This window comes from Tamandua tetradactyla, chromosome 4 (assembly GCF_023851605.1).
Source record: "Tamandua tetradactyla isolate mTamTet1 chromosome 4, mTamTet1.pri, whole genome shotgun sequence".
In the NCBI taxonomy this organism is placed as follows: Eukaryota; Metazoa; Chordata; class Mammalia; order Pilosa; family Myrmecophagidae; genus Tamandua; species Tamandua tetradactyla.
Window position 1 is genome coordinate 54,190,557 of NC_135330.1, and position 21,779 is coordinate 54,212,335.

A 21,779-nucleotide genomic window follows, 5' to 3' on the forward strand; every position below is an offset into this window, starting at 1 on the left:
GGGTGTTTCTGTATCTCTTGAATGACCACTTTAAGACAGTGTATTAATAAAGTAGACTAAAAGAATGGATTCTGAAGAAACAACCTCATGCTTTATTCTGTACCATCTCAATAAATGAAACAAATCACTAGTAGTCCTAACACATATTTTCCTGGTATCATAGAAGTTGGGGGTGGTCCACACAATGAAAGTTTTAACATAACACATTTTTATTTGCTTACCTTATTTTAATTATTTTGCATCTAAATATTCCAGAAATGTATTACACATTTTCTTAAATTTCTGGATTAAAATGAACTCAAATTTATATATCATTGATGACAATTAATATCATTGTTCTATGCCATTTTACAATAGTGCTTTAAAATGTATATTATACTCAAACTGCTATACATTTTGGTATTATTTTATGCTATCTCATGATATTATTTTCCTTGGAGATGACATATCCTAGAGATAAAAAGCCTCATCTCAGATATCAAGCATCATGGGGTACCAATTACAATTTTCCTCATCATTGAATTGAAGGTAACAATACTACACTATTTTTTATTGACATGATTAAATAACCGCATAAGTAAAGCCTTAACACAGTGCCTGGCCCAAATTTAGGGCTCAATATGCATTGGTTCCATGCACTCTTGTTCACTCTCAGCTATGGCTTTTTTGTTGCTGAAAATATATACATAGCAGCACCTCGGATCCTTTTCTTGGTCAATCCTTCTGCAAGCTAAGAAATTTGATAATCAATCCTATAATAATTTGTGCCTAAAATAGTAACTTATGAACTAAGGCCTGAAGAAATAGTAAATACAATTTGCAATCTCTATTTTTTTAAGTAGAAGCTTTTAAACATATATTGTCTTGATTTTTTTTCAAGATAGTTGAGGTCACTGATAGTGACCTCTTAATAAGTGAAATATAACTATTCTCAACACAAAGAAAATCGTGAGTGCCATAAAACGTAAGCATCCTTTTAAACAATGAAAGACAGGGACAGAGGAAGCTTATGAAGAGACAAGCAGCTACTGCGTCCTCGAACTATGTGCTTTGAACAGCCATCTTCTTTAATCTTTAGAGCAGCCCTCTAAAGAAGGTATTGCTTTATCTAGTATACAGGTATTTAAACGGTAGCAAAATTAGGAATATGGTGGAGCTTATTATGTTCATTTTATTCTCAGAAATTATAGTAGAATCTCAGGACTGGAAGAATCACTAAAGGCCATGAACTCTATAACCCACTTTTTAAATTTCCTCCACAGCATGTTTGCTGAATGACTATCCTTTCTGAAATTGAACATTTACGATGTCTCAAAAGACAACCCATTTAATTATTGGCCAGCCTCAGCTACTTGAAAATTCTACCTAGTGAACATACATACACTCTCCTATGGCATCTTACCATTGGTATCAGTTTTCTCTAGTAGGACCAGAGAATAGTTTCTCAGCTACATGAAGACCATTCCGATGTGTCCTGCTATCTGCTTTTCCTCAGATTAGACATCCACTTTTTTTTCTCTCTCTCTTTTTTTTTTTGCATGGGCAGGCATCGAAAATCGAACCCAGGTCTCTGGCATGGCAGGTGAGAATTCTGCCACTGAGCCACCGTTGCCTGCCCAAACATCCACATTTTCAAGAAATTCTTTAATGGTTCTATTTCAAGGTAAATTTGCTATTATTTTAGCTTTCTTTATTGAGGTGTATATCTTGTACATCTTCCTCTTAAAGTTCTCAGAATTCATAAAATTTTGAGCTCAAATCTGGATTTAGAGAGAGATTATCATTTCCTTTCCCCCCAGACACTATCATTAACTAAACAGCCCCAGAGTTACATAAAAATTTGGAAACCACATAACCGTGGTTTCATATTTCAAAGCTAAATTAAGATTCTCCATGTGAAAATAAATCATGAACTGTAATATATTTTATAAATATTAATCACTGTTATTTAAAATTTTTTTTGTATGCTGTATGGCAGAGGTCACATTTCATTCTTTTTCCATGTGAGTATCCCGTTATTGCAGCACCATTTATTGAATTTTTGTTTGTTTTTTGTTTGTTTGTTTGCTTGTTTGTTTTTTGGGAAATGCATGGACTGGTAATCTAACCCAGGTCTCCCACCTGGCAGGTGAGAATTCTGCCACTGAACAACCCTTGCACCCCCTGTTATTTTAATTTTTATTGTCATTTGAAACTCATTAATTAATTATTTATTTATTTTATTAAAGAAATTGTAGGTTTACAGAATAATAATGCCTAAAATAGAGAATGCCTGCATCCCACCTGGTCTGGTTTGAAGCTGTACCCCAGAAAACGCCATGATCTTCTTATCCATCCCCACGGGGGCAGACCTATTGTGGGTGGGACCTTTTGATTAGGTTATTTCAATTGAGATGTGAACCTAGTGCCTTCAGAGTTGTTCTTAATCATTTACTGGAGCCCTTTATGGGAGGATAAAAGACAGAAAAGCCAAGAGAGCATAGACACAGAACACCCTCAGGAGGTGAGAGAGAAAATCAATGAAGCATGAGCTGAAAGTAACAAATCCCAAGAGACACCAGCCATGTGCCTTCCCAAGAGTCAGAGAAACCCTGAATGCCATCGACCTTTCCTCAGAGACGGTACCATCCTGTTGATGCCTTCATTGGGACATTTTTTATGGCCTTAGTACTGAAAAATTTGTAAACTAATAAAACCCCATTGTGAAAGCCATCCCATTTCTGGTGTAATGCATTCTGGCAACTTTTGGAAACCAAAACATCACCCTATTATCAACACCTTTCATTTGTGTGGTACATTCGTTGCAATGCATGAGAGAACATTTTTATAATTGTACTATTAACTATAGTCTACCATTTACATTAGGGTTCACTGTGTTGTGCAGTCCTATGTTTCTTAAAAATTTCTCATTCTAGTAATATATATATACAACCTAAAATCTTCCCATTCAATCATATTCAAATATAATTCAATGCTGTTAATTATATTCACAATGCTATGTTACCGTCAACACCATCAAAACTCATGTCTTTTTGACACGTGATAAACTGTATCTCCTCCTTCCAAGTTTTTGTTTATTTAATTTCAGCTAAAAAAGATTAAGTTAACCATTCTCCCGAGCTCATGACAAACTTTCTTCTTTAGTTCATAGGAGAACCCTGGCTTCTCTGCTTTATGTATATTTTTCTATCTAGTTAGCTATTTACCTATTTATTCTACTCTATTTCGTCCATCACTGTGATATGTTAGATATATAAACTTGAATTTGCATGTATCCATGAAAATTATTACATTTTTATATGGATGTAGTGTGTTAGCATTCTCATTTTCTTTCCTCCTTTTTCATTTGGCACTCATGCTATTTACCTATGTCTATGATGCTGGATGTACAACTATTTCCACCCGGGGCATACAATTCCAGAAATGTTCATGCCTCTGGTTTGCTTTTAAAAAAAATCTATACACTCATTCCCTATTTAATCTGTCTGCATTTTCCCTAGGTATATTTTAGGATATAAAGTTTAAGGACAAAATGTACACATTTACATTTTTTCCCTGATAAAATTCTTTTGAGAGTGCATTATTCAAGCTTATCATTCTGAACCCTGAAAACTCCCATAGCATCAGTTAAGATGCTTTGAGCCCCAGGGAAAATATGCACCTGAAAATGGAGTAAATTGTTAGGAAAATCTATTATCTCACTTAAATGTCTCATGACACACTACTATCTATTATGGGTTGAAGTACGTCCCCCACAAAGACATGTACAAGACACGAACTCTGACCCTGCAGATGTGAACTCATTTGTAAATAAGATCTTTAAAGATCTATTAGTTAGGATGAGGCCAAACTGAATCAGGGAGGCATCATCCAAGATGACTGGACTCCTCATAATGGAGGGAATTTGGACAGAGGAGAAGGAGAGGGAAGGAGACAGGTGAACATGTGGCAGGTAGAGATTCAGGTAAGGACTGCCAACAGGCCAGCACCAGAACACTACAGATTTCAAAGAGAGCATGATCCTACTGACATCTTGGTTTTGGATTTCTAGCCTCCAAAACCATGAAACAATAAATTCCTGTTGTTTCAGCCAACCGCTATGTTATAACAGCTCTGGCGAACTAACATACCACCCATCTCAGGCAATGCTTTCCTCTTTTCTGAGGTTTCCAAGAGGCAAGGTCTCAACCTAAAGAAATTTCTTTAATGGTAAGAATTTGAGACTCCATGGCAGTTTGGGGGCACTTTGTGACCTCTGTCTCTATACTGCCTGAGTGAAACCTCAGGTCGTCAGTTCCCCCTCTCAGAAAATGTAAAAATTGTAGAATACCAGTTACTCTAAGACTATTCTGGACATCTCACATATCCAAATTACTCTGTTGTACAAAATCAAATGCCACTGTAATTAACACAAGTCTTTCTAAGGGTGTACAATTCAGGTCAGAGCTCCACAGAAATAACTGTTGTCACAATCAATTAAGTCTGGTGAAAGACCCCACTGTTACCTTAATTTCTCTCTCCTTTTCCACTCCCTGCATAGATATACAACAGCTTCAGTATGCAATAGGCTTGAAATTGCCATGTATTTTAAAACAACTATTCAAAGCAAAATAGGATAATTTATACAAAACCCAAAACAAATGACAGTGTTTCCATATGGTAATGAAAAATTCAAACAAATCCTAATCTTCTATAAGAGAAGTTCCCAAAAAGGCCAACCTGCCTTTAGATTACTCAAAACTCATTTAATAATGTCAATATACAGTGCTGCGATCATATTAAAATTCATTCGTGTGATTTTAAAAGGGGAGGCACCATGGGTTAAGCAGGGAAGAGGTCTAAGAACGTAACAAGACTGCTAGGTAAGCAGCATAAATGGGTCTTATGCTAAGTCCTGCTGATCCAGCTTGGGGGATGGGGTGAGAGGAACGAATCAAAACTGACATCACACTCTCTAGCTGAGCAGATGAAGATGACATTGAAAACAAGCCCACACTTTTGGAAATGATATAAAATCTTCGGCAACTCTCTGTGTCAGCTTGGAGGTGTTTGGATGGATATCTGTTTTTTAACAGGAAAATGTTGGGAACCAAGATCCTTAGTTTCCACATTTTAATGGCAATGCTCGTAGGTAACTTACTCTTTTCTTATTACTTCTATAATCCAATGGGACCATTGTTAGAGTTTTTAAGATGTTTACTTAGCAACTAAACCTAATACTTCATTATTGAATGAAATTAGTACGTGTGAGTAAAGAGAAGCAGATATACTTATGCATTGTGCCCTTGGTTTGTATATATATGTTTTTTGAATTTCTATTTATTAAAATAAAAATAACACCTGAATTAATTAAAACAGAAAAATAGAACTTATCCATACATAAATCTTTGCAGAAATAATTTTTCTACTAGATACTTCATTAGCTGTGATTTTCAATAAAAAGTGTTTTATGGAAAAAAAGTTTTTTTCATAGCCAATGATATTTATATTTAAGGGTAAAAATCTATGTCCTTTATTATGCAGTAACATAATTTATTCTGATGAAAATATGGCATATACTAGAGAGTAGAAATTTTTCTTATCATGATTATTTTTGAAATAAAATCTTATTATAAAAATAAAATGAAGTGGCATTTTTTAGTTGATTAAATGAATCAACTTCACATAAACAAAATAAAATAAGCTTCAAGAATCTACTCCGTACTATAATTAGTTGGGCAGAAACAACTAGCTCACAATCAACTAAAATAATTAATTAAGATAACTGAATGGCGCAGGCGATCCCATAAATAAGGCTTAATCTTTTTATCTTGAATGATAGCATATCTTGTTTTTCACCCAGCTTCCATTAAATAGCCAATGAAATAAGTTTCCATCTTTTTTCCACTTTTAATTTTCTGGATTCATCAGATCAATATGTCTGGCCTTACTTTACATTGGAGATGTCAATAGAGATGACTTTAAACTGTGTAAAAGCATAAGTCACCTTTTAATGTCCTGTTTTTCATACCTAATTGTCTACTGTTGTTTAAACTATTAAACTTAATGCAGTCTCTCTCACTCCCTTCTTTTTTTAATCATAATACTGAAAACTTAAAAATAACTTCTCTGTGTATAGGAAATGCATGTTCAAGTTGTTGATAGTTCTTCTGTGAAAGATTAAATGCATAAATGTTAGGATTTATTAAAATGCAGCAACAGTAAAAAAAATACTACCCACACTTCCTTGCTAACCAAGGATAATGAAAGGGTACTGTAAACAGTAAGGAAATATATGTCCTATATCAGGCCATAATAATCTTAAGTATGGACGATTTTAATAGTTGTCTAACTGGCCTTTCTTGCCTCTGATTTCTTCTCGCTTCACTGCGCTACATATGCCTATAGGATTGATCATTTTAAGCAACCATGTTGATCTCTTATGTAGAATTGTCCATTAATTCCCCACTGCCTTCAGAAAACAAAACAAATGAACAAAAATCCCTGCAAATTTCTAGATCTTTTGCAATTTGTCTACATCTAACTTTTCTGTCTTGATTTCCCAACACAAAACCTCCCTGCCAAACTTGCTGTCACCTCTAAATATCTTATGTTCTTCCCTGATAAGCTTTTTGTTGTTGTTTGTTTGTTTTCCGCATGGGCAGGCACCGGGAATTGAACTTGGGTCTCTGGCATGGCAGGTGAGAACTCTGCCTGCTGAGCCACCGTAGCTTGCCCAATCTGTATCTTTCAAGTGGTAAGTTTAGTCCATTAATATTCAAAGTTATTTCTTTAAAAGTGTTTCTTGATTTCACCATCTTATCCTTTGGATTTTATTTGTCAGATCTATATATTCTTTTCCCTCTACTCTTACTGATACTTTTCAATTCTGTGCCCTCCTCCAGACCTCCTTCTCTTGTCTTTTTTTTGTTTTTTTCAGCCGGCAGAACTCCCTTTACTAGTGCTTATAGGACTGGTCTCTTGTTGACAAATCTTTTAGCATTTGTTTGTTTGGCATTTGTGAAAATTTTAATCTCTCCCTCAGTTTTGAAGGACAGTTTGGCTGGGTCAGAAATTCTTGGCTGGGAGTCTTTCTCTTTCAGGATCTTAAATATATCATACCACTGCCTTCTCACCTCCGTAGTGCCAATTGAGTAGTCTAAACTGTCTTGTGTGGTTTCCCTTTTATATAGTAAATTTTCTCTTGCTGCTTTCAGGATTTTCTGCTTCTCTCAACATTTGACTGACTGATTAGCATGTGCCCTGGGAAAGCCTCTTTGGATTTATTCTCTTTGGAAGAGGATCAAATTTAAATAAAAGGTTTTCTAATTCAAATGTTAAAAATCTTTTCTCTCTATTCTTTTTAAAACATCATGAATTCTTTTAAGTTAAATTCTTGTTGGAGCATTCCTTTAGAATCTAACTTTACCCGAATTTCTGTGTCAATTCTTTGTACCTATAAGGGTGATTGTATAACAAACAGATAAATTAGTTCAATTCTACTCTATTCATCAACCATTTTATAGCATATATATGACTAGCAGTGTGCAGATTCTGTGGAAGACTAAGTAAGATTATAACTATTTTAATCTCTTCAAAGACCTTTTTGTATTAACAAAATTTATATGAAAATGATCCAAGTACAGTAAAATATGAAGGCAAACTGATCCAGTCAAGTGCCTTTAACTGCAGTGGGCTATCAAAGATTAACATTAGGTAAATTTATTGGAAAGCATACACAAACAAAAAGGACTTTGGACTTTGGATCAGATAAGGTAAATCACATTATAAAAATATTTAATCACCTTAAGAATGTCATATAACATAGAAGCCTTCTAATTAAATTTTAAAAGAATGTTTAGTTATAGAGTTAAATGGTAAAATAAGACACATGTTAGTAATCACAATAAATGAAAATTCACCTCATTCAAAAATGAATTACTGAGTGCCTACGTTGAGACAGATACTATGCTATGGATTAGACATACATTGTCTCTGTCCTTGTAGAGTACATAATCTAATGGGATTCTACCATAATGTACTGTTCAAGTAAATCTCTCACTGGGTAAAGTTATACAATTAGGGAGGACTGTACATGCTCACATTTACTAAATGATATTATGAATGACTATAATGCTACTTGAATTTTTTATTATAGGATCATTCCTTTCATTATGGCCTTTTAACTCAACATTTATTGACAGCTTGTTATATACCAAGCAATGTTATACGCATCTTACATGCCTTACCTCACTTAATCCTTGAAAAAGCCCTGAGATATAAATACTTTATTATCCCCATTTCAGATATGAGAAATAAAACATAGAAAGTGAATGTAACCTACCTACTGTCACACAACTGAGCTGAGATTCACATATAACATAGAAGCCTTCTAATTAAATTTTAAAAGAATGTTTAGTTATAGAGTTAAATGGTAAAATAAGACACATGTTAGTAATCACAATAAATGAAAATTCACTAAATTATCAATTAATAGGGTCAGATTGGATTAAAGTAGCCTTATTATTTGCTGGTTACAAGTCTAACAAAAGGTCTTGGAAAGGTCAGAAGTAAAATGATGGGGAAAATATATTTACCAAGCAAATGCTAAGAAAAAAGATAGCTGCATTAGGTATATTAATATCAGATAAAATAGACATTAAAAACAAAAAAAAACTTTATAGGAATTAACAGGATTACTACAAAATGGTAAAAAGTCAGCTTAAAAGGAGGATACTATAATTCTAAATCTAAATAGATGCTATAATTCTAAATGCCCTCAGTATACAGAAATAAAAAATTAGATAGACTTTCAGGGATAAATGACCAAATCCACCTTCATAGTGAGATGTCAACTTGCAGCTTCCAGTCTTCCACATTGAGAGATGGTATGCCAATCCCCTCCAAATAAGCTTTTTAAAGAATTTTCAGTGATAAATTCAACCATATACTATTTTAGATTTATGAATTAATTTTAGTGCCTAATACCTACATAAAATAAGACTCCACTGGATATATAACAGGCATAGTATATGGCAGTCCTTTTCCTACCAAGAAATTCCTTAACCCCATATGAATTAAAGGAATTATATGTTTTGATTGGGTATGAATTTTTTCTTCTGCTCTCATCATCTATTTATAGTTGATATCTGCCTCTTTCATTATTACCCATTCTGGCCTGTGGTAAAATTGCCATTTTCTTATAATAGCACCATACTGCTAATGGTAGTTTATCTTTAGTTTCTCAGTCTGTATTTGCTCACGATCAAAGTTTAAATAAAAATAAAATAAAAGGACTATTTCTAGGGAGATTACCTCTAGTTCGCTATTCTGAATGCTTTTCCAAGTTCTTTTTAGCTGGGATTTGCAGGGTTTTCCTTGTGCTTTGCTACAGCTTTCTGTCTGATCAGAAACAGATTGAGAGCCTTTGCTACACTGAATTCTGTTAGCAAAGTTTATGCTCTCATCTCTTTGGTGGCAGAAGTTATTTTTAGATTATGCCCTATTTTCAAAAAAATAATCTGTTGGAGCTAGTTTTGAATTCTATGATTCTTTCTACATAATAGTTATAAAGAGTTCATCTAGTTACAGCAACCCGGATTTTTTCCTTACAGTCTAATGCTCATTTCAAGCCTTAGAGTCAAGAATGAACGTGACATTTTGAAGGAGTTAGTTGAAGAGGACATGATTAGAGCACAGAGTATATATGTGGAGAAATGAGACATGAAAGTTCATCTCGGTCCAGATTTTAGAAATGCTTTGAATTTAGACGTCAATCTTTCTAAGCCTCAGTCTCTTCTGTGAAATAAAGATATCTGCCTTGACAATCTCAGAATATTGTGGGAAGCACAAAGAAATAATGTGGGTGAAGGTGTTGGGGAAACCATAAACACTATTTATATTGAATTATCTTATCACTATTTGTTCATATGGACTTCACTGGAAAAGCAATAATCATCACTTTTAATAAAAGGTGTTATATTTCTTGTTACCTTGATTAAATGAATTCTAATAATTCTCTACTTAAAATTTTTATTGGAATTAGGAAAAACTATAAAAGAAAGGGAATTCAAAACTGTAAGGAGGAGTTTGTTATGGGTTAGATTTCACAGTTCCTACTGTAGGGCAGGAGAAAATGGAGCATCCATTCACCTTGTAAGTCCCCTCTGGAAGACTTGTCTACACTCTCTATACAGCTGGTAAATTTTGGTCTTTAGGGGCTATGGAGAGCTACAAATAAGATCAAAGGCAAAATCACTGTTTACCAAGTAGAATAAAGTAAAATAAATAAGCCAGGATGGGACTCTGAGAAAGGATTCCTCAAATAAATAACTTGAATCTAACATCATTGCCTTGGGAAATATTTTTCTTTAATCATTTTTATGACATTTAATGCCTTATATGTATCTGACAATGGTAGTTAAACTGAGTCAATCACTACATTTGACAAATTTTCTACTTCTGCAGAAAGAGTTGAAATGACTGCACTTCTCTTCAGAACACATTTGCAAAATGATATCATCTGTTTTAGCTTTCCTTTATGACAGTTTACATGTTACTCCATTTTAGTCCTAAACTTGAGCTAGCTCTGAACATCCACAAGATTATACATGAAAATTTTGTGAAACCTTAATTTCTGATCTGAATGTATGTAATTTCACTTATTCTTTATTATTTAACAGGAATTCACTGTGAAGAAGACATCAATGAATGTTCTTCAAAACCTTGCCAAAATGGTGGTACTTGTGAGAACTTGCCCGGGAATTATACTTGCCATTGCCCATTTGATATCCATTCTGACACATTTTATGGAGGCAGAGACTGTTCTGATATTCTTCCAGGCTGTACGCATCACCAATGCCTAAATAATGGAATATGCATTCCTCACTTCCAAAATGACCAGCATGGATTCAGCTGCTTATGTCCGTTTGGTTATACCGGGTCACTGTGTGAACTTGTCACCACACTTTCTTTCATGGGTAATGGCTTCCTGTGGATCAAAACTGGCTCCATCACAGCCAAAGGCTTAGTTTGTAACATAGCTTTCAGATTTCAGACTGTTCAGCCAGTGGCACTTCTGCTTTTCCAAGGTGACAGGGACATGTTTGTAAAGGTTGAGTTGCTAAACGGCCACGTTCACTTATCAGTTCAAGTCAGTAATCAGTCAAAGGTGCATCTGTACATTTCCCATCACACCAGCGATGGAGAGTGGCATTCAGTGGAGGTAACTTTTGCAGAAGTTGTGACCCTTACCTTACTCGACCACACCTGTTCAGAGAAATGCATCACAAAAGCTCCTTTTCCATTCGAAAGTGATCAATCAATATGTGCTTCTCAAAACTCTTTCTTTGGTGGTTTACCAATGGGAATGAACAATGGTGGTGATGTTCTGCTTAATGCCCATAGTATACCATCCACAGCTCCATTTGTAGGCTGCCTACAAGATATTAAAATTGACTGGAATCATATTACCCAGGAGGATATTTCACCTGGCTCATCATTGAACGTCGAGGCAGGCTGTGTGAAGAAGGATTGGTGTGAAAGTCAACCTTGTCAAAATAGAGGACGCTGCATCAACCTGTGGCTTAGTTACCAGTGTGACTGCTACAGGCCCTATGATGGCCCTAACTGTCTGAGAGGTAAGAGAGCCCAGGTACCCAGTAGTGCCATACCTCAGAGCCCAGCAGCGCTAACAGAAACACCCGGTCTGCTTTGGCCCATTATGAAATAAAATGACTCCCAGGATCTCTGCTTCAGGCTTCCTCCTGATGAGAAAACAAGAGAGGGTAGCAATGTGCATTAATTAACTTTGAACAGATCTGTAAGATGCCAGGTTTTCATTCATGGAGAGAAATAAAAAATAAACTGCTAGTTCCTATCGCTATTTTCACAATGGTGTTTAGAAAGAGCTATTACAGTTTCACCATTTGTGGGTGTCAGAGATTTACTGTAAGTCTTGTTTGAAAGAGAAATAATCTTTTGGGGAAAAAAAAGAGTTTTACATATGAAAATACTCAATACCAAACTCTAGCATAATGCGCTAAGCTTGTTAGTTTCTCCTACTCCAAGTAATATTCACTTCCTTGCTCTCCTTTCTATACTCTTTGTGCTTGACCCCAGATTATGTTTCAGTTAAAGCTCTTTTCTCAACCATCAGCTTTATTGAAAGGCGTATTTTGCAGGGTTACACTGGAGGAAACATATTCTAGCTAGGTTTCTTAAGAAACAAAAAGAAAAGGAAACATAGAAAGTTACAGAAGTATTTCCTGGTAGATGCCATGAACTAATTGAAAGTATTTCTCTAACAAAGCACAGCCCAAAATGTATCTAAAACTCCTAAACTTCCAACATCATTCCAAAGATTGCTGTTGATTGTGATCAATACATACCTGTTTCTTTTTATTATTTTTATCATGCATTGACAAAGTCTAAAGACATGATTGCAACAGACTGCTTTGAAGTTCAACTATAATTTACCACAGAGATTTGAGAGTAACTTGAAATAGGACATCTGGTAAATAGTCTCCTCTGTTTTATATGAAGGAAAATCAAAACCAGTCTTAGCCTGTATCCTTATTGCCACGTATGAATGGCTAAGAATTATTAGAAACTATTCACAGCTTTCCCCCCCGACCACAATATTCATTACAAATCATGGACCTGTTTGACAATGAGGTATGGCATCTACCAGCTCCATGTAATATTTTAAATGGAGTGGCAAGTTGTTTTGTGATTTCGAATTAAAGGAGAAGAGGGGAAATTATGTTCACTTTTTTGAAGAAAAATTTAATTGGGCCGAGGCAATACTTTTACTACATATCCAAAATAACAAACAGATGCTGACTCATTTTGACTGGCTTCCAGATGCAGTGGCCCACGAGGTTAATATTGACCACAGCGATGCTAACTGTCCTACTAAATAGATTCAAGGGATCCCAACCCAGTGAGTTCTGGTTTTCTGTAGTTCTTTTTCTCCAAAGTATAAAGACATAAACTTTAAACCAAGGTCCTAAATACATGGTCACCCTTCCCCCGTGTCCCCAGTTCCCTTATTCTTCCGCACTGTTTGAAATTCTTTAAACCGCCTGAAAACTACTTGGCTTCAAAAGAAACTTGAAATATCTTCCTGAAAATACTTGGTAAAAAGTTTAAGGAAATTTTTGGTAAAAAGTTTAAGGAAAATTTTTCATATCACCTCTTAGTTATATAATTAAAATACTCTGTATTTCCTGTTATCTGTGAATAATGTTTGCAGAAGAGTGTATTCCCTTTGCTAATGATGCTTACAAGCCTTAGTGAGAACATCGTTTCTGTCATTGTACATGGTACACATTCAGGAGGGAGGAAACAAACTAAAAAACACAGAAAGCAAACTTCACCCAACTCATGACTTTTTGTTTGATGTTTCCCAACCATGGTGTCGCATTGTAATGAGCAAGCAGACTGGTAGAGGATTTCATTGGCTGCCTAAATATCAGAGAATTCCCTTCTCTTAGATTGAGAAGGGGCTTCATCCCAGGACTGAACTTTCTACACCACTGTGCCTGTCAAGCCTAGTGTTCCAAACATCTGCTTAACCATCTTCAGGAATGGAGAACTCACTCCATCTTACCAGAAACTTCCAAAAGGTGTTTCCATACATTGAATAAACTATGATTATCCGTAGTTTTCTTTTACTGGCAGCATTTTAACTCTTGAAGTCATACTAACATAAATTTTTCATCTCTTTTTCTGGAGAACACTCAAATATTTGAAGAAAGCTATATCATACCATCCAAGCCATCACTTCTACATGGCAAACACCCCCAATTTCTTCTCATGTTTTCTAACATATGACATAGCTTTCAGATATTTCATCAGTTGCTCCTGGCTTTCGATTAAGTTTCTTTTTTTTTATATTCTTCCTAAAATGTGGTGCTTCGATGTGCTTGATGATGCACAGAGACAGAACTATAACCTCCTTCATTCTAGATAATATTATTTGATTTTGTGGCTTATTATTAAATTTCATCTTGGTAACCACATTCCATGATGGCACAGAATCCTGTTTCTCCCACTCAAAATCAATGCAGTACATTTGAACCTAAGTGGTTTTTGTTTGTTCTTATTAAATTTCATTGTTTTTTAACCCATCAATCATTAAAATTTATTGAAGTTATTTTTCAACTGTATTTTCGTCACTCTTCATGGCATGTCAACAACAAACATGAGAATCATCCCTTTCAGGTCTCTAGCCAAGTCATGTGTGGTTTCAGGAGTTTCAAAACTCAAGTAGAAAACCCCACACTCTGACTACTTGCTTGTGATTTTTGTGAAGAGTCAAGCTCCTGAGGAAAAAAACAGCTTCTGTTTTCTGTCTGTCTTTTAATCTGGATTCACAAAGTGATACTGCAGGCATCCTAGGAAGACCAGCAGTGGCCCCAACACCCCTGAGATTGAGTGATTCTGTGCATATCTTCAAACCTCAGAAGCTTCAAGAGCCTAATTTTCTTATTATTTTACCTCACATGAAAGTGCTGCAGAGTATTCAGAGATGTTAACCTCTTCAAAGGGGTTATTTTATCTAACAGTATACTTTGAAAGCTACCTGTAGTTGCCTGGGGCAGGTGGTCTCCAAATGCATATTCAAAATACAATGTTCCTTTAGGAAATCGAATTGGAGTTCTGAAAGTGTATCCTTTTAGGCCGGAGGTCTTCAAACACAGATGGTTGCCTAAGCAAGTTTTACTATGGTTCAGCAAAACTAAAATATGTCTTAGCTTCACCCAAACATCAACTAGACCATAAAATGACATTTAATATGCCTGAATATGTTCTTTTTTATTGTTAGGATTTGGATGTAAAAGCTTGAGAATACCAATATCTTTAATACATTTTTTCCTGTCAAGTTTACTTATGGCCTCTAGATTACAAAATTCAATGGCAATCTTCAATCCTCATCTTGCTTGACTTACCAGCAACACTTGAACACTCTCTTACTCCCGAAAACTCTTACCTCACTAGGCTTATGGGACATCACTTTCCCTTTGTTCTCCTCCTATATCACTGGCTTCTCTTTCTTCACCTTTTTAACTTCCAAACATTTAGTGAATAAGAGCTCAGGTTTTGAATCTCTTCCTTTCTGTATATTCTCTCCCTTAGTGATCTCATATAATCTTGTGGCTTTAAATACCATTTAAATACTGATAAATCCCAAATTATTATCACTTATCAAGAACATCTCTCCTAAGTCTATATATCCAACAGCGTACTTGACATTTCCACCTAGATTTCTAATAGGCATCTCAAATTTAATAAATGCTTTCAATCTCCACCCTTCCCCAAATACGCTTTCCTATTTTCTTCCCCAGATCTGCAAATGGAATATCCTTGCTTCTAGATGCTATGAACTTCCCACAGAAAATCCTATTGGTTCTACCTTAAAATACTTCCAAAATCTGGGTACTTCTCACCACCTCTACTAATACCACTGGTCTAAGCTACCACCATTCTTCTCCTGAATTATCAAAATAATTTCCCTACTATTTTCAGGTCTTTGCCTAAATATCTCTTATCAGTGAGTCCTTCCCTGACTACCCTATTTAAAATTACAATCTTACCCTTGCCCTCAGTTCTTCCTATTACTTTTCTTTCCCTGACTTATTTTATATCAAGAGACTTATCACATATGACATACTGTTTAATTTGTTTTGTCTGTTTCTGGTTTGTCTTTACCAAATAGACAAACCTATTGCTTTCATAAGGCAATAGAATATAAGCCTTATGCAGTCAGGAATTCCTGTTTGTTTTGTTCACCCTATATCACCAATGCTTTTAAATGTCAGGAATAACTTTTGTACATCTCAAGAATTTTCTTGCAGTGATGCACACTGATAGAATTGCAGCATCTGAACATTTCTAACTCCTCTGGTCACAGAAATAGCTGGGTGGGTTCAACGCTCACTTTGTCCACTCCTACTTCTTTGTCTCCCACTCCTCTCCTTGCTCCAACCAGGACCACAGGCTGTGTGATTTTTCCTCTTTCTATGCTCAACTTAGCAGCCCTGCCTCTTATCATTATCATTATATCCTACCAAAGAAGATTTGAGTAACCTAATTCTTAATTCCTGTCACTTACAAAGAATAATTAGGTTTAATAACAAGTTGTCTTCATTATGCCTCCAAATAGCAATGATGATGATTGCCTAAATACTGTGTCTGTAGATGTTTCAGGATGAGTTCCTACCCCTTCAAATTTCCTCCATCAAGCTGGAGTACAGTAATGTCTGATATTCCACCATTAAGCCCTGATTAGGGTGGTGAAGGAGAGGCTCTTAAATTTATCAATGCAGAGATCTTCCTTTTCTCTTTAGTGATTAGTGGGCCTCAACTAGCAACACTTTGTAAGCTATAACACAAAAATAAAAAGGGGAAATACATGCATAAATTCAACTACCATAACATCATTCTGTTATTTATTAGAATAAGCATGCAAGTTCCTTTAGACGCTAGTACATCCATAAATATACTGTCATTCTCAGAATTAAATTAATTTAGAAGTTAAAAAAATGAGGCCAAGTTGGCATTGTATTGGATAAGTTTGTCTTGAACCCAAAAGAGAATGTATGTCATGTCATGTCCCATCCCTCTTCCTTGTGAGCCTTAAGGTATTTCTTTGTTCTCCTCCTTTATTTTGACAATGAAGAATATGTAGCAGGAAGATTTGGCCAGGATGACTCCACTGGATATGCTGCTTTTAAACTTGACAAGAGTTACCGAGAGAACTTCACCCTCTCCATGTTTGTTCTGACACATCAACCATCAGGCTTACTTCTCTCTTTGGAAAACAATACTTATAAATACATCCGTGTTTGGCTGGAGCATGGAAGATTGGCAATGCTGACTCCAAGTTCTCCCAAATTAGTAGTAAACTTTTTCCTTAGTGATGGAAATACCCACTTGATAGCTTTGAAAATCATGCCAAATAAAATTGAACTTTATCAATCTTCACAAAACCTAGGACATATTTCTGCTCCTACCTGGAAAATCCAAAAAGGAGATGTCATCCACATCGGCGGCCTGCCTGACAGGCAGGAGACTGAAGTTAATGGTGGGTTCTTCAAAGGATGTATCCAAGATATAAGATTAAACAACCAAAATCTGGAATTCTTCCCAAATCCTACCAGCAACATAACCCATATTCCAATTCTTATCAATGTGACCCAAGGCTGTCCTGGAGACAATGTCTGCAAGGTAGGTTCATTCATATAAACTGTTTACACATTGTATGTTAAACGTTTATTTTAATGTTATTGAAACCAGCCTTTGTATATGAAGATCCTGTTACAGACCTACCAGCAATAGGATCAGCTTTGCCAAAATCTTCTCAGCAGGACTGAGGGCTTTACATGGTACCAATAAAATATGGCCTTAACCTTACAGGCATCATGGTCTATTTAACCAACCAAGATACCTCCGTTTTTAGTACACTTTTCCAAAAACGGATTAATTTGTCAGCTCTACGTGGCATTTCAAAAAAAGAAAGAAACTTTTTGATGTATCTGCTAAACATTTACTGAGCTTCAACTACTACTAGGCACTAGGCTTGGCACTAAATATACAAAACTGAATCATTGTAACATTATTATCAGAGCACTTCCAATGTGCCACACACTGTTCATTTAATTCATTGGACTACTGTATGGAGTCAGCATTATTATTATCCCCATTCATAGATAAAGAAACTAAAGTTTAGAAAGGTCATGAGACTAGCTTAAATCACACAATAAATAATGGAGCTGGGATACAGTCCAGGCTCTCAGATTCCTTTTCAAAAATTTTTATTTTTTATACTTTGTGAGCAACCTTGTGATAACTCAAACAATGACAGTATGTCTCTCATTCAGCAGCAGAACAAACATGAGGAGGGAGGGTGAGGTGTCACTGTGTTAGGGCCCAGAAGGTCTAAGCACTGAGCTTTACTATATAACTTCTAAGTAGAATCTTGCACAACTTGAGAGACCTCTGTTTCCTCATCTGTAAAATGGTAATAATGCTGTCCGTATCAAATGTCAATTAGTGTATGTGAAAGTGCCTGGTAACGAGTAAATGATAAAGAATACTATTATACCTTTAAAAAATCCTCCTTGCGTAGCAGGACACAATTTTTTCTCTCTCTCTCTCTTTCCCTCCCGCTGTGTCCCTTTTTCCTCTCGCTATTTGGCAATAATGCCAAATATTTGTTTCAGAACCATCTAGAAGGTCTAAAATGTAAAGATGAAAGGAGATTAGAATTTAAAAACAACAGATATGTGTTCTTGCCATCAATATTTCCATATTTAGTTGTCAACAATTTTTGTGCTTCTGGTTTCTCTACTGCCAGTCCAACCCCTGTCACAATGGAGGTGTTTGCCATGCCGTGTGGAATGACTTCTCATGCTCCTGTCCTCCGAACACAGCTGGGAAAACCTGTGAGGCAGCTCAGTGGTGTGAGCTCAACCCATGTCCTCCCAAAGCCCAGTGCCGGCTGGTGCCCCACGGATTTGAATGTAGGTAGAGTTCAAATGTGTCGTGCATCCTATGAAGTTGGGCGTTCCAGTTATTCCAGGAGGAAACATAGACAAAGAATACAAACAAAACCAGCTGATTACAGAATTTTGTGGTTGTTTTCCCCAATATGAGTAATATAATAAACAAGACAGGGCTTTTGCTTCATCCTGCTCTTGGGTGTCTGGCAGGGAAATGAAGATTGTAGCAAGGCCAATGGTCTAGTTTGCTAGCTGCCGGAATGCAATATACCAGAAATGGAATGGCTTTTAAAAAGGGGAATTTAATAAGTGGCTAGTTTACAGTTCTAAGGCTGAGAAAATGTCCTTATTAAAACAAGTCTATAGAAATATCCAATCTAAGGCATCCAGGGAATGATAGCTTGGTTCAGGAAGGCTGATGAAGTTCAAGGTTTCTCTCTCAAGTAGAAGGGCACATGGGTGAACACAGTCAGAGTTTCTCATCTGGAAAGGCACATGGTGAACATGGTCAGAGTTCCTCTCTCATCTGGAAGGGCACATGGCAAACATGGCATCATCTGCTAGCTTCTTCTCCTGGCTTGCTGTTTCATGAAGCTCCCCAGAAGGGATTTTTCTTTTTCATCTCCAAAGGTCACTGGCTGGTGGACTCTGCTTCTCGTGGCTATGTCGTTCTGCTCTGCTCTCTCTGAATCTCCTCCTTTCTCCAAAATGTTTCCTCTTTTATAGGACTCCAGTAAACTATTCAAGACCCACCCAAATGGGTGGAGACACATCTCCCCTAATTCAGCTTAACAACCACTCTTGATTGGGTTACATCTCCAGGGAGATGATCTAATTACATGCAGTATTGAATAGGGATTTTTCTGCCTTTACAAAATGGGATTTAGATTAAAACATGACTTTTCTAGGGGACATGGATACTTTCAAACCAGCACAGTCAAACATAGATTCTTGATCATTCAAAGCTGATTTCTGAAGAAAGACTAGACCAGGTAACAATGAGCTTTCCTCTCCTCAGTACTGGAAATACCGAGTAAGTGCACTGGTGTTGGCACTCTGCCATTTATTACCTAAGAGGACTCAGGCAATAGTGTTCTGTAATCTAAAGCATCCTCACCTGTAAAATGGGGATAATGTCTACTGTGTAAATTTCTTTGTGGTAATTATACAATTTTTTGTGTGTAAAAAGCAAAATACATTAGGTGCTCATTTAATATTGAGTGTTTTTATTGAGTGTTCCCTCAATTGGAAGTGTTTTCCTGCCCATCTTTAGTACTGCAGAACAGAATTTCCCCAATTTTAGCAATTTGAATATTATATTCATAACTTTTGACATATCTCTGTGCTAGCTACACTATTACTTACACTCAGCCTTTTTTTCTACTTCACATAATGCACAGTTCAATCTATGGTCAATCATTTATATATGTACTAAATTCTAATCTCTTTCCCATACTCAGAGATTTTGCTCCTAAATTTTTTATCTCACTCCAACATCATCAGTTTTTCCATCAGCATATAAACACGCTGTCACATTTCCTAATTACAGAATTTCCCTTTGACCCCTGCATTCCTACCAGCTATCATCACATTTTTTCTCCTCCTTTTATGGTGAGTCTCCGCTGAAAAGCTGTCTTCAGAACAGTGGCTCCAGTGTCTCACACCATCGTCTCAGGCCCTGACACATCACCACCATCTTTATCATGAACTCTTCTAACTCAGAGCTTCAAATGATTGCCTTCATCACTTCATTCAAGTTTCTCCCCAAATGTCATCTTACCTGGCTTTATTTTTCTTCATATTTCTTGTCATTCCTTAAAATTTTGCTAGGTACATATGTGTTTATTTGTATATATACAATTTATGTATGTATATTTATATCTATCGTCTCTTTCCTCACTTGACTATAAGCTTCATGAGGGAAAAACATTTTCTATTTAGTTTTTCATGTTGCACTTAGCACTTAGAATGGTGCCAAATGTATAGGGTTCTCAATAATACTTGCTAAAAGAATAAATTAATTTTTTTCTTCAGATTAACTCAGTACTTTCACAACTTCTCCAGACATTAAGTAAATTTCCTGCTTACAGTAAAAAATAATATATATATAAATGCTTTGGTAAACATTGCTCTTAAATAATGGAATGAAACTACAGGACAGATTGACTTAAAATTTCACAGCAACATCATCTTATTCAGGCCGAGTCCTGAAGTAACTGAGGAAAAAAGAATATATTTACTTTTACTTTTCTATATTTTAAAAGTATATATTAAAAGAATATATGTAGTGTATCACACTTTTTATATACTAGGGGAAGTTTTCTAGAAGAACATTTATTTTAATATTTTATATTAAAGAAATATATATTATATATAAAGCATGATTAATTGGCATAAAGAATATAATACAGTTTCTAATATGGCACAGAATTTTAAAAGCAAACTGTCCCATTGTTCTTCCGCTGAACTGTTTTTTAAAGGACTTCAACAATTGAATATTAATTTTTGATGGAAATGCTAAAGTCACTAATCCCAGCATTTTTCTACAAAGGGGTTTAAATCACTTGGAATATTTTCATGCGGTAAAAAGAATTATATTTCTAAAAACAATGGCAGCCTAAGACCAATACCCCTGATGCACAACCACTCTTCAGTCTATACAGAAAGCAGTTTAGGATTTGGATAAACGCACATCAGAAAGAAGAGAAGTAAATCCTCACTGCTATAGCATTGCTGCTGCGGAAAGAGTAGAAAGTCTGGCTCTGAGTTCACAGAACATCACAGTAATTTTTCAAAAGATATATGGGGTACACAAGTAGTGTAGTGGTTAGAACACCTGCCTTTCATGCAGGAGACCTGGGTTCAATTCCCGGACCATGCACCCCCCCAGAAAAAAAAAAAGAGATATGACTTTGTCTAATGAAGAGAGAAAATAAAAATCAAAAGGAAGAGTAAAATTTTCCTAGTTGACAGATATGAACACTAGGATTCACTTATATTACCTTGTATAGTTTTACTTTTATGCGATCTTATGACCCAATTGTATTTTTTTCTAATAAACTATATTGAGAGATTAAGGCCTGTAGAACAGTAGAGCTCATGCATTACCCTGAATTTGCCATTACGATTTTAATCATCTCTGTCTCTGAATCCTAACAGAAAACCAAAATTAAAACTGTATGACCCACCTTGGACACAGGCATGTTTATTATGACAATGTTTCCTGGACAAAGGTGAATTATAAATTTTGCAGGTATTGTGATTTTCTCCCAGATCACCAAAAGTGAGTTCAGT

At 35.7% G+C, this 21,779-nt stretch overlaps 1 protein-coding gene across 1 annotated transcript in view; it reads left to right on the forward strand.

Moving 5' to 3' along the window:
- CRB1 (crumbs cell polarity complex component 1) overlaps positions 1-21,779 on the forward strand; it is a 201,976-nt gene that overhangs the window by 136,429 nt on the left and 43,768 nt on the right. The window contains exons 7-9 of the mRNA XM_077156790.1: positions 10,662-11,618; positions 16,664-17,211; positions 18,341-18,506. Coding sequence (XP_077012905.1) covers positions 10,662-11,618; positions 16,664-17,211; positions 18,341-18,506 — 1,671 coding nt within the window. The remainder of the gene's footprint in view (positions 1-10,661; positions 11,619-16,663; positions 17,212-18,340; positions 18,507-21,779) is intronic.